At 40.1% G+C, this 14,513-nt stretch overlaps 1 protein-coding gene across 1 annotated transcript in view; it reads right to left on the bottom strand.

Annotated features, from left to right (window-relative positions):
- The window catches only part of LOC139664856 (rap1 GTPase-GDP dissociation stimulator 1), a 48,379-nt gene extending 46,530 nt beyond the window's left edge, over positions 1-1,849 (bottom strand). The window contains exon 1 of the mRNA XM_071543832.1: positions 1,675-1,849. Within this exon, the coding sequence (XP_071399933.1) occupies positions 1,675-1,849 (175 nt within the window). The remainder of the gene's footprint in view (positions 1-1,674) is intronic.
- Positions 1,850-14,513: the final 12,664 nt, after the last annotated feature.

Genomic DNA, 14,513 nt, shown 5'->3' with positions numbered 1-14,513 from the left:
CACAAGCCAAACACAGAAATACAGGAACAAAATACTGTATTGATTTCAGCAAACACAATTAGGTCTGGCTGTAGGACACGGTCCAGTGTCGATAAGCTCAACCCTTTCAGTATTGTGAAACATGGGCTGGTCTGCAATGATTTGACTATGGATTTCCTAATGGTATTGCTTGCCAGTACCAGGTTAATCTAAGTTTCCTGGTCAGGTCTCTACCACCATGACCTGGAAGTCTCTCATATCTGTAAAATGTACAGATAATGTAAAATACTGTGATACTACAGTAACAGTAAAAATACTATGTAGTAAACATAAATTTCTATTGACAAGTTTGGAATCCCCAGCCTCCTAATTTCATACATGGGGTATACTTGCTGTTTACAGTATGGTCCACTTGCAATAGTGCATCCTGTAGTACAATAATCACTGACTACCGTATGTATATACCATATGTATATGTAGTACTACAGTAAAAAAAAAAGTATCACAATTTAGCAACTGTTATTTGTGCCTGTGAGTAGTCAATGTGGCCTATTGATACGTTCAGTTTAGCATTTTGAAAGGCAGTGCTTTCCATATGAATACAAGATTATTTATGAAGATTGTGCCAATGTACAGAATTGTGTGTCGCGTTTTAGAAAAAATGTGATTTAGAATTGTGATCTAAGTGAAACACAGAAAATGTGCTTGTATTTTTGGTGGTTTAAGAGATTTGGTACATGAGTGTGATTTCTGTCACTGTGTCTTGTGTAAACAGTTAAGATAAACTGGAAGATAAATGAAGCGTTCGTGTTTTTTTGTTCAGATTATTGAGAATGAATGCAAATATATATACAGAGTTTAGTATGGTGTCTAGGCTCTGATCCTGTCACTCCCAGCGAGCGTGCACCATAGCTAGCCTAAGAGAGCAGGGAGTGACAATTAGGGATGTAGGGATGGAGGGTTACCTATCGTGACAGCCAGGGGAAAAAATGAAACATCACACTTCAAGTTGCTAGCAATATTGAATTACAACAGTGAACTTTGTAATTTAATATACATTATTAAACTGCACTAGATTACAAGACTGTTGTGTGTATTTTCCATCTTTAATGCAAAATAAACTATCCGATGTTGCACTGTAGGGCGCTAGAACATTAACGTTATCTCACTACTCACGCAGCAGTCAATAAAAAACGATTCATTCAAGTAGACTGAAGACCTTTCCCCACATTTAGTTGCTAAAACGGCAGAAACAATAAGAGTTTTACAAAAAAAAAAAAAACGTCATTGCAAACGTAATCCAACGTCTTGTTTAAGCGGATAGTGTTGTGACATAGTATGTTTAATTAAAAGGGGGGGGAAAAAATAATACCGTGAAATACCGTATACCGTGGTATTTTGGTAGATACCGTACCGTACTGTGAAATTTCATACCGTTACGTCCCTAGTGAGACCTAACAGGAGACCTAGAATCAGAGCCTACAAGTGGATGCTGGGGTGGAGGTGGGGATGATGAGTTGTATGAGTAGTGTGTGTATCACGTGACTGCAGTGCGACTCGAGCTGTCTGCCTGAACTAGCTTCGCAGGCTTCACTTCATTTAGAAAAGAAAAACCAACACATGCTCTCATTCGGACAGATGTGTGTGTGTGTGTGTGTGTGTGTGTGTGTGTGTGTGTAGGCATACATGACTTACTCTTCTCCAGCAGTGCAGACAGCACTGCATCCAAATGAGGCTTCAGCTCCTCCTCAATCAGCTCTGTACTAACAGTGATGGCCTTCAGCGCCTCGCTCAGAGAGTCTGCAACACACACACACACACACACACACACACACACAAACCAATAGTTAAGAATATGCCACTTTAACATAGTCTTGCTTTCCGCCTCTCTCACGCACACATACATGCACACTATTAGTTCTGGCAAAATGTACATGAATCATTCAGATTTACCAACACTGCTATACAGATACAACTATTACAGTAAATTAGTATGCATGTAAGTTAGTATAGTTGAAACTGCAGGTTATGATCCATGACAAATGTCCGCACTCACATGTTTATATTTATTCCAGTGTTTTATTTGCACAGCAGCCACAATAACGTACGCCTTGGCCTTCCTCAGCGTTTCTAATTCCCTAGTGGGAGTGACCCATATTTATAAACAACTAGGGTTTTCAATTATCAATCAAGCAATAACTGTGCATAGAACATAATAAACATAAGAAACGACACAAAATATATTTACATATATGCAGTCATCAATATGAAAAAACACTAGGCACAAAAAAAAACACTAGGAATCCCAAAGGCTTGAATGAGGAGTTAACATTGTCCTGCTTCTTATGAAGCTGATTGATGGGAATATGTCCATAAAATGTGACTGTTTTTACTGTTTATCTGACTGTTTTTTCATATTGATGACTGTATAATATGTAAATATGTTTTGTTTTATATAAATATGGGTCACTCCCACTAGGGAAATAGAATCGCTGAGGAAGGCCAAGGGCTGAAACCCATACGTTACTGTGGCTGCTGTGCAAATAAAAGACTGGCATAAATATATACATGTGAGTGCGGACATTTTTCTATATAGCTATATATATGTTTCTTGAGTCTGCACCCGAAGAAGTTGAAGTTTTGAGCACGCCTATTCTCTTTGTTTTATGATCCATGACAATCAGACATATGGAAACAGCAAAGTTCTCAGTTTTATTAAAACTGTGTTTCTTTGCGCAATATCATTGAATTGTCTATTACATAGTGATCTGAACAGTTTAGGATGTTTTCCTCAGTTTTCAGTATTCCTTCCATCTAAACATAGATGGAGACATTTTTTGAGTCCCATCATGGTCAGGTCAGCAGATATGAAGTGAAGCCAGTTCAAGTAGACAACTCGAGTGCCAATGCACACCGGATCAGCTGATGTGTCAGCTAAGCTTGCGTATTTCCATCACTGGCTGGACGGTCTGTTGAAGCTGTCAAACTGACTCTCATTCTCTGCCGCTGCTCACCCTGCTGCTGCTGCTGGTTCCCCATGGGGGGGGGGGGGGGTTGCAACTTGCAATTGATCTCTCCCTGCTCTCACTTTTGGCTGGCTCTAAAATTACGCGTCGCAGAGAGTGAGCCTTGACGCCAAAATAAAATCTATATTTTCATTTATTCTCAATAAAAATGTTCCTTTTCAGTACAGGAGTTGTCTGACTGACGGAAACACATTTGCTGGTAACAGAGGAAAGAAAAATTACACAGCTTTTTGGTTTCCTTTTTGTGACCACTCCAATTCTGAAAATGGCCAGGGCATCAAACTGTACAATGTAAACCAATTTACTGTACATGGATACCAATTTACTGTAGGCCTACATGTAGACAAGTTTACTCTATGTAGATCAATTTACGTTTTCCAATTTTGATGCTTTTACACAAATCTGAATAATTTATCTTATTTCAGGCCTATATTTACAGTAAGCATATATGTCATATATGCATTTAATGTTAGCAAAGGAGATGATTGGGGAAATTTTACTTCTCCTTTCCTGCAAATCCCAGAGATGGGCAAACTGGGTTCTTGCAAGTTCCAGCTAACTAGCTAGTGTGGCTACAAGTCTCTCTTTATGTCTGTTAGCATTAGCCTACACACACAGTTATCTTTGTCTTCCCATGTTACAGTCTGTTAACAGCTGAGACAGGAAAATATGTAAAGGTCTGCATTCCTAACATCTTCACATTCTAACAAAAATACAACATAGATGTTTAGATTTGCTTCTAGACGTGTATCCTCTGTATTCATTGTTTAAAAGGAAAAAATTACATGGTTTTGAGTAGGGCTGGGTGATATGGACAAAATCAAATATCACAATATTTTTGACCAAATACCTTGATATCAATATTGCGACAATATTGTAGGGATGACTATTGGTGCTTTCACAAAATATTTACACAATGAGATTTTTATAAATAATTATCAGGAATGTGGATATAATGACTAAGTGGGTAAAGGCAAATAATAGAACAGCCTGGTAAGTTCAGAAAATTCCATCACTTTACTGTAATGCAGCCTTTAGAACCAGGAAAAGACAACACTTATGCCATATACGATATCCAAAATCTAAGACAATATCTAGTCTCATATCACGATATCGATATAATATCAATATATTGCCCAGCTCTAGTTTTGAGTTAACAAGGGGGTTGCCTACTGCATTACAGTAACACCAGTGTTGGGGAAGTTGCTTTAAGAAAAAGTAATCCATTACCAATTACACTCTCTAAATTGTAATGAGATGACATGACTCCCTGAGGAAAGTAATCACATTACTCATTGCTTTACTTTTCCTAATCCTCTAATCCTTCCTACAATGGAGAGTAGGCATTGACAGACAAAAAGCTTACTTTGCAAAAACTTGCTTAATAAAGCAAATTTTTGCAAAGTAAGTGAACAAAGTAAGTGAACACTAAGGCGTTACTGCCTTTGGACACAACAAGCCCATAAGAAAAGAAGCCTATTAAGCCATTTTTTTATATACATCCCTCGAAAGCTGCTTCTAAGTAAAATATTTCAATGAGAGAAATTATTAATGATAACACAGGCTATGGATATGGATGACAAATTCAATATTTGCCTGTTTAGGAGGGGTTGAGGCATTCTCACCATCATCTGTCGGGGGGACAGCAGCTGTTGCAGTCTGTGCAAGCATGTGTTTATCAGCGGAAAGGGGCAAGCCAAAGGCAAAACTATTTTTGTTCAATACTGACGCAATTTTTACCAGGCCAGTAACTGTAATGGGATTACTGAAGATTAGACAGTAATGCGTTACACTACTGCATTACTAGGAAAAGTAATGTGATTACAGTAAGAATTCAATTCTGAGGGAAATTCTGAATACTCTGTATCTGTATCGGCCTTCATATCAGATACCCTAATTACAGTATTCTAAATGTATGTATCAATAGAGCACATAATGCCATATATCCTACCAAGCCCCACTGACTGACATGTAACTCTGTATACATACTGTATCTACCAATCCCCTAAAACCCTGCTGACCTCACACACAGTTTTCCAATCTCCCAGCCAGTAATAGGAAAACCCCAGCACATATGAATGCATCAATATTCTACTCCTATACCAATGTATTAGTACAATTCATCACCTAGTCATATGTCAATATAGAAATACTGAGCACATCTGTAACTCCAGCCCACCGACAGCAGCCACAGTGAGCAGCCTCTGTGTTGTGTTTCTCTGGCCAAGCCAGTGCTACTGAATGCCACTGCAGTCTGGGATGATGGCAAACTGATTTTTGCTGCATTGCATCTGAGCAAAACAAAGCCCTGGCACACACTGAGGCTAAGCAGATGATGTGAATGTGTGATTGTGAGTACTGGAGTCCCGCAGTAGCTTCATATCTCCAATGGTATCTTTCCCTTTTAAATCTATCGTTAAAGGACTACACCAATTTTTGGGGAAAATGATCCTTTACGTGTTACAATAGGAGTACCACCAAAATCATGTGTTGTCTCTCTGTTAGATATCTTTTTCCTGGCACTTGCATTGTCTAACGTAAGAAGATAGAGCTTTTAGTAATCCACAGTTGGCATCGATTTTTTTCTGCCAATCATCTGGTCACATAAAGGGTAAATTTCCCCAAATTGGTGTAGTCCTTAAAGATAGAATGTTTTACATATAACACTACGTCCTTCAGAATCAGAAACCCTAACTCATAAAAAGAAATATCACTTGCTATTTTACTAGAAGGGCAGCAGGGTGCTCTAGTGGCTGGTGGTTAGAGACTGTCCTGTAACTGGAAGGTCCCACGTTGGATCCCACCCTATCTGCCCTGCTGAGCAATACACACTGAATTCTCACTGACTCAAGGGAACCTGCACACTGACACTCTGTACAGGCAGCAGGCCAAAGGATACATGGATTTTAAAAAAAAAAATGTCTGTGTGTTTGGTATGTAATTCCAGTTTACTTATCTCTCTCCATACAAAAGAGTGATAAAGTTGAACATGAAATCTTGTATCTCCAATTGCAACATCTACAGTTAACAGATGTCATGTGTAGGAAACCTCAAGAGTCAACCAAAGTTTTAATGAAAATGCATTATAAAGGGTCAAAAACGCGGTGGTAAAATGGCTACATTTGCACTGCGAAACCCTGTTCCTCAACTAACATGGTTTCAGTCAACGCATGTAAACACCATAACCCCATAGCTACACAGAATGCGTTCCGTTTGCTTATCTGAACTGGTTGCGGCCCAGTTGCAGCATGGCTGGTTTATGCTGCTCCGTTATTGTTCTGTCCGTGGTCTTCCCAGTCTGTTGCGCATAACTAGGATTTTATATATGGGTAAGTGAACACAGTTATCTAGTTTTGCTTATTGTTCCATAAGCAACTCAAGTTGTACCGTGAGGAACATTAATGTACCACAGAGTGAAAGTCAAAGTCAGACTCGCATAGCATTGTGGGTCCATTTTGATGTCAACAAAAACATGGCCACAGCAGTACTTTCTATTATTATCACTATTGGGATCATAATTTGTTTCCCCTGTATTAGTAATGATTTGCTCAGGCAAAGAGGGAGGGGGAATATTCCGTTAACTGGTTTATTCATGGTAACAGGGAGACTCAATCACAGGGTATCAAAGCTTCATTGAAACATTAACCTGAATAAGACCTAAACCAGTATGACCAGCAGCCAGGTTACTCTCGTATGGAAACAAATTAGCCTGAATACGACAATGTTGTTGTATTTCATGTGGTGCCAGTTCAGATAATCTAAAGTCACCTAGTGTCAGCAGACAGCAGACACAGCTAACATAATTCATTTGACTGTCAAAGAAGCCCCACTAAGGATATAAAGCATAATGTTAGCATACTACTAATACTAAAGATAAAGGCTGTTAATGCTAATAAAGGCTTCGACCTATTTGGATATACACATAATATAAACATGAAGTCGCTGACTGCTAACATTAGCGAACAATGATGTTTATTGTGTGATGTTCATGTTAGCTAACAATAGCTAATATTAGCTAACAATGAACATGATTCCAGTTGCTGTAGTCTTTGATTTGGATCTTCGTCAGCTCTTCTCATCTCTCTGCCATACCAAAGGATAATTGTCAGTGTAAGTGTAATCGTCGCTGTATACATCCCCCTGAGTGCTAATGCTAATGACGCGCTCAGGGAGCTTCATGATAACATCTGCTCACTTCAAAACAAGCACCTGGAGGCACTTTACGTGATTGCGGGTGAACCATTTCAACCTGACAGACATTTTACCAAAGTTTCACCAGCACGTCACCACTGCCACCCGAGGAGCGAACATGCTTGATCGCATGTACACAAACAGACGGGGGACATACAGAGCCATCCCCCGCCCTCACCTCGGCCTCTCCGACCACATCTCCATCATGCTGGTGCCTGCCTACCGCCCCTTGCTGAAGTCCAGTAAACCAACAACAAAGACCATCACATTATGCCCCAGGGACGCTGCCTCCATGCTCCAGGACTGTTTTGAATGTACTGACTGGCAGATCTTCAGAGAGGCAGCAACAAGCGCTGGAGATGTTGACCTGGAGGAGTGTGCATCATCTGTCATCAGCTACATCAGCAAGTGTGTGGATGATGTTACCACCACCAGAACAATCACCATCCACCCCAACCAGAAACCCTGGCTGAATGCAGAGGTCCGCTCTCTGCTGAAAACCTGTGACTCCATGTTCAGGTCTGGTGACGCATCTGCAGCAAGGAGAAACCTCACTGTGGGTATAAAGAGGGCCAAAGCTACCTATGCTCTCAAAATCCAGGGTCACTTCTCCACCAACGACCCCCGGAGTATGTGGAGGGGCATCAAGAGCATCACGGACTACAGGAGAAAAGACGTAGAATGCCCCAGGGACCCTTCTCTTCCTGATGCCCTTAACACCTTTTATGCCCGTTTTGAGGATTCCAACACCTCTCCTGGCTCCAGGAATTGGGAAAACTGGAGGCCTGGTGCAAAGTAAACAACCTCTCCATCAATGTAAAGAAAACAAAGGAGATGATTGTGGACTTTAGGAAGACCGGCACCACTCTCACACTAACCTCACCTGGAGCATCAACACAGCCAGCATAGTGAAGAAGGCCCACCAACGCCTCTACTTCTTGAGGAGGCTGAAGCACGCTGGCCTTGGCACCTCAGTCCTCATTTCCTTCTACAGGTGTGTGGTGGAGAGCATCCTCACTTCCTGCATCACCGCGTGGTACAGCAACTGCTCTGCTGCAGACAGACGGGCACTGCAGCGGGTGGTTAAGACTGCCCAGAGGATCATTGGCAGCAGCCTACCCACCATCAGTGATATTTACAGCAGGTGCAGGAAAAAGGCCTCCTGCATCATGAGGGACTCTGCCCACCCTGCTAAATGAAGTTATTATTATAACTAAAATTCGGGAACAAGACCACGCCTCAAGCACACATTCAGTTTCCTGCTCCACCCTATTTAAACGCGCCTAACCATGACCTTTTCTCTCTCTCGTATGTCTCAGTTCTCTCATCCCTCCCCCCCAACCCCTCGCTCTTCTCTCTCAGTATCAGAACCGCGGGGGGGAAATGATGGAGCCAAGAAGACTCCCCATCAGACAGTGCCCCCACCCTGAGTCTCAATTCCCTGGTTCCTCGAGCTAACCATCGACCCCAACTCATTCGACCCCCTTGATTCATCCCTTCATCTCGACCCCTGATTCATCCCTCCACCCTCGACCCTTGTTTCATCCCTCCATTCTCGACCCCTCTTTCCCTCAATAAACCATCTAAATACATCTCATAGTGGCGTGGTCTTTGTTAGTGGTGCCCCCCACCCTTCAGGCAGGAGGTTATGCAGCATCAAGGCCAGAACCACCAGGCTGAGGAACAGCTTCTTCCCGGATGCTGTGAGATTGATAAATTCTGCATCACACTGAATAATTGCTGCTATTATTACTATTTCTGCATCACACTGATCTGAATAATTGCTGCTATTATTACTATTACTCCATATCAGGGCATTGCTGCAATTTGAGACTGAGAAATTCTGCACTTTAAGACTGAAAATCCTGCAAATCACACTGAACAATTGCTGCTTCTCACTGAACAATTTGCTGCTATTATTACTACTGTTACATATCAGGGCATGTTGCAATTTGCAATTTGGGCACCTTGTTTATTTGTCAGATTTTTACAGTCTTATTCCTATCCTCACACTTTGCTCACTTTATATTTATACTTATATTTATATATTTATTTACTTATTTTTATAATGGTGTTTTTATTCTGTGCTTTCTTCTTGATTTTATTATTGCTATTACCTGAACCGGGACCTGAGTACCTCATTTTGTTCCCTTTCATGTACAACATGTTCTGGAATGACAATAAAACATCCTTATCCTTATCCTTATCCTTAATTTCGGTTTTGATTTTAAAGCTACAATATGCAACTTTTCACCTTTAGGCAGAAAGTGTATTGTTAGTCCCACCCTACTCCCAACACTTGTCACTCAGCTTGATGAGCTGTAAACTTTCAATTTATTCAAAAGTATAGAGATGCTTGTACATTTATAGTAACTATTTTAGTCTTGACTGGGGCTATTCAACCCAATCGGTCGTGGTAGATAGATAGATAGATAGATAGACAGGGATGTCATTGGGCTAGAACGAACCGGAACGGCATTCCGGGAGTGAATTTGAAGACGGAAGACACATACTCGTTCAATTTTTTTCTTCAATCTTTGAAAAAAATCTATGCAATGCATAAACAGCTGGGTCGGTTCGGTTTTTTACCAAAGTTTGCTGGGTGGTGTTTGGTCCTTCGGGCCAATCTAGGCCATATTATACAAACGCACAACCAAATGACAAGCGCAGACAGTTTAATCTGAGCTGCGCAACAACCGAGTTTTGCTGTAAAGATGGCGACAAAAAAGAAACTAGACATTCGGTCTTATTTTCAACCCAATGAGAGCGATAAAACAATGTGTTGAAGTGAATATAACTTGCAGAGAGACATGTCATTGTCATTTTCTCATGATCCATCTTTGTAAATGAAACTGAATATAGTAATTTAAAAAGTTACCTATAGGAAGCCATCAATCTAATAAGTTAATAAGGCTAAAATAAGTGTATTCCTGGTTTTGCTAAAGATTTTATTGGTGCCATCATATAAAAGCGATGCCCATCTCCTAACTAGTACCCTTGTACACAATAATATCATTCAATTCCTAAGTTATCTTAAATCAACACCCCTCCAACCAATCAGAATCAAGTATTCATCCAGGCCATGTATAATAAATAGTAATGGGTGGTATTTTGAGAGCTGACTTTTTTTTGTCATGTCAATGCTAGTAAAATAGCAAACCAGTCAATTGTATTTATTTTTAAAGGTAATGTTGTCCATTCTATCAATATCATGGGAAGGACAGCAAGAGATTAGGACAATGCACCACCCATGGCTTCACTCTAGGCTTTTTTTGTGTGTTTATTTTATATATGCAGCTGTTTGTGTTGTGTGATGGAAATCTTCCATCAAATTATAATAATTATATAAAAGAATTCCATTCAAATATAATACAGAGTTATGTTATAAGATCTTTAATTTGGATCAATTTATGATCCACGTTAACAACTGTACAGTGATATGTGCAGTGTTTCTGTGAAAAGCTCTAATGGGGGGTAATAATGCTGAAATAATCAGCATTGACCACTTTTTTTTTTTTGTATATAATGATAAAAACACCATCAGAAATTGGGTTGGGCAATAAAATTACTTGGATCCCTAAAAAGATCTTCAATGTTAGAGGTGCCATGAGGGGGCTAGAGAGGTGGGTTCCTCCAGTGAATTCTGACCACTGACACCACTGTAGATAGATAGATAGATCAGTCATGATAGATAGATAGATAGATAGATAGATAGATAGACATTGATTAAAATGATCATAAGATACCTTTCATCCTTGCTATTTCCTCCACCTTTTCACATGAAATTACGCTCAGGCACCAACCTCAGGAGCTAATTGAGCATGCATTACACACAGACTAAATTACACACACAAACACACACTCGCGCACACACACTGCAAGGAGACGGCAGCAGATGGTAATCACCTCAGCTAATCCCTGGTAAGTAGAATGAAAATAGATTGACTGGAGGGGGCTATCAGGACAATTCACACACCTGCCACGTCAGGATCTGAACCCCATGTCCTTCTGGTGTGTGTATGTGTGTACATGGGTGCACGTGCATGTGCTTGTGTGTGTGCACGTGTGGGTGTAGCAAGTGAGCAGGTAGCAATTTACTCATCAGTTTCATAGAGTGCTATTAGGGACTCCCTAAGGTGCTTATTACAGCTGCTCATTCAACTAAACTGCATGTTTCTAGTCTCACTTATTACATGTATATACAGTATCCATACACACATGCAAAGTATATGTATACATGCATACATACATATATACATACACATAAATATACTGAAGTATGCACGTATGCACATACCTACATACTTACACAAACAGACATAGATAAAATAAGACCACAACACTGAGTGCTTAGAACCAAAGATGGAGACACAAAAAAAAAAAATGCAACAGCAATGACTTAGCAAAAAAACAAAAAAAAACAACTTGATCTTGAAGACTAGCACTTTAAAATGTCAAATTTGACCGGAGACTTGCCACATTGTACGACAAAGCAGCGGTAAACAAAAGCAAACAAAAACAATGTATAATATGTCACATGTTTTGAAATTGTGGCTTGCATATGTTGATATGACCCTCATTTGCTGTATTGCTATTTATATTCTATTTTTCTTTGCTGCGTCCTGTTACTATTTGGTGCTGCCACAACCCAATTTATCCACAGGGATCAATAAAGTTGAATCTAATCATATAGCACCTAAAAGTTCCCAAAAAAACAGTTATATACAACAACAAAAGACGTAGTTTCCAGCCAACTAGTAAGACCTCATGGCCAAAAAAATCTCTGAAAACACAGTATCTCTCTCTCTCTCTCTCTTTCTCTCTCTCTCTCTCTCACTCACATATATATCTGTGTCTCTCATTCCTTCATCCCTTCCTTGCAACTGATTCCCCCATCTGCCCCAAGCCTGCTCTGAGCAGTATGGCTGTCCTATCTGCCCCCCTCCCCCCGCCCGTCCCCCTCCACACACACACACACACGCACACACACACACACACACACACACCTCTGTCATAGATGGATGTTAGATATGTAGCTACTCACCGGTGTCTGTCATGGCTGCAGGTCGGCAGGCTCTCTGCCGGCTGGCTGACTTTCTCTGCCTGCTATCGCTCTGTGCGTGTGTATGTGTGTGTGTGTGTGTGTGTGTGTGTGTGTGAGTATGTGTGTGGCTTAAAGAGGAGCTACCCTCCCTTCTTCGGGCCAGGCGTGCCCCAACTCTGCTTCAGTCAGCTTAGCAGTTCCTCTCTCTCTTTCTGTCTCTCCCTCCCTCGTTCTCGCTCCCACTCCCCCAATCTCCCTATCTATGTCTCTCTCTCTCTCTCTCTCTTTCTCTCTCTCTCTCCCCCTCCCTCTCTTTCTCTCCCTCTGCTCCCACTGCGCTTGCGTTTTCTCTCTGTGTTCATTCGCTTTCTGTTCCAGCCTCACTCTCGCTCTTTCTAGCTCTCTCTGTCTCTCTATCTCTCTCTCTCACTTTCTCAAATTCAAATAAGCTTTATTGGCAGCACAAGACAGCTTGCGTTGCCAGTGCATTTATATATTATTTGTAATATGATAACCAACAAATAAACATACCGTGATTGTAAAAAAACAAAATATTATAATACAGGATACTGTACAAAAGCATTCATATATGCTCATATTCATTCAAATAACTTTGAAATACATACAGTAAAATATGAATTTCTATGTGAACAAGAATACAGATTATTCCCTCTCTCTGTATCTATGTCTCTCTCCTAATACCTAATACGCTCTAAAACCTAAATCTGTTCAAAGCTCATCAGTTGACTATTAGCTCCAGTGAGACAGTGAGGCTGAGACACAGAGGAGGAAGTCGTGATGCAAACACACTTTCCCTTTTTCCTGCTGGGTTGTGATTGGAAAAACAAGAGCCAGTAAATGAATGGTGTGGTTGCAGAACAGCTGGTTATTACGTTTGTGAAGAGGTGTGCGTGTGTGTTTGCGTGGGTGAGGAGAATAGAAGATGATCATGATATAGTCCGGTGCCTGGCTACTCGCATGATATTTCAGCTTATCACATCATAGTACCTTAAAGGAATAGTTCACCCAAAAATGAAAATTCGGTCATCATCTACTCACCCTCATGCCAAATGAAACACAGGTGAAATGTGTTAGTCCATATAACACACAGGGAGGTTGCCAGCACAACTTGGTAGCAGCCTTCTCCAAAACAACTGAAGTCAATGGGGACCTGTTCTTTAGAGCTCCAAAACAAAAACAGCCAAACAATCACACTGTGAATAGAAAGACCTATACACCATTATTTGTTGCAAATCAATCAGCTGTAGTTAAGATTTGCACTAAATGATGGTGTAAATATACTGTAGGTCTTTTTGGAACTCTGAAGAACTGGTCCCCACTGACTTCAGTTGTTTTGGAGAAGGCTGCTATGGAGTTGTGCTGGCAGCCTCCCTGTGTGTTATATGGACAAACTTCACCTGTGTTTCAACTGGCATGAGGGGGAGGAGATGATGACAGAATTTTCATTTTTGGGTGAACTATTCCTTTAAAAAAGACTCATGGAGAATGCATTGTAGTATTAGAGTTTTATTGCTTAAAACTCCAGGGTAACGCTTTATTTTCCGGGTCCGCAATTTCCTAATAATTTCCTAGAAAGGAACTGTGAATTTCTTAGGAAGTTTCCTGGAAAGAACCATGAAATTATGTTCTAATTATAGGGAAAATAGAGAAAGAGTTCAATGGTAGTTGGTAAGTACCTCCAATTTCTTCTGTTGTTTCCAAAACAGAACCATGAAATTTTGTAGTAGTTATATAGAAAATTAAAAATTACCTAAAATTAATTAAGAATTCAATAACTATATTATATGATTATATGAATAATGACTTCTGATAATTGACCTGTGCCTTTTATTTTTCCAATAAATAGTTTATAGTTTTGCAGTTCTTTCCAGGAAATTCTTTTAGAAATTGACAGTATCTTATTGACTCCACCAGACATTTTCTATATAACTACTACATAATTTCATGGTTATTTCCGGGAAACTTCCTAAGAAATTAACAGTTCCTTTCTAGGAAATTATTAGGAAATTGTGGACCCAGAAAATAAAGCGTTACCAACTCCAGTCCAGTCCAGAATTTATTTGAGACTTTATTAGAGACTTTCAAACGCCACCATCTAGCTCACATAAGATTTATAAACATTAACAATGCTAACAAATATGCAACCTCAAAATCATGTAAATCTAGCCATGATACACTGTGACATGTGTTAATATGATTATTACATCATGTATATTGATATAAATTCACATATCTGCTTTCTTCAGATTCCC

This window comes from Centroberyx affinis, unplaced genomic scaffold (genome assembly GCF_046629955.1).
Source record: "Centroberyx affinis isolate AG114_WGS23_722 - 3 ecotype Tasmania unplaced genomic scaffold, CSIRO-AGI_Caff_v1 ptg004383l_1, whole genome shotgun sequence".
NCBI lineage: Eukaryota > Metazoa > Chordata > Actinopteri > Beryciformes > Berycidae > Centroberyx > Centroberyx affinis.
The sequence above is the reverse complement of the archived record's forward strand: the minus strand, read 5'-3'. Positions and strand labels throughout refer to the sequence as shown.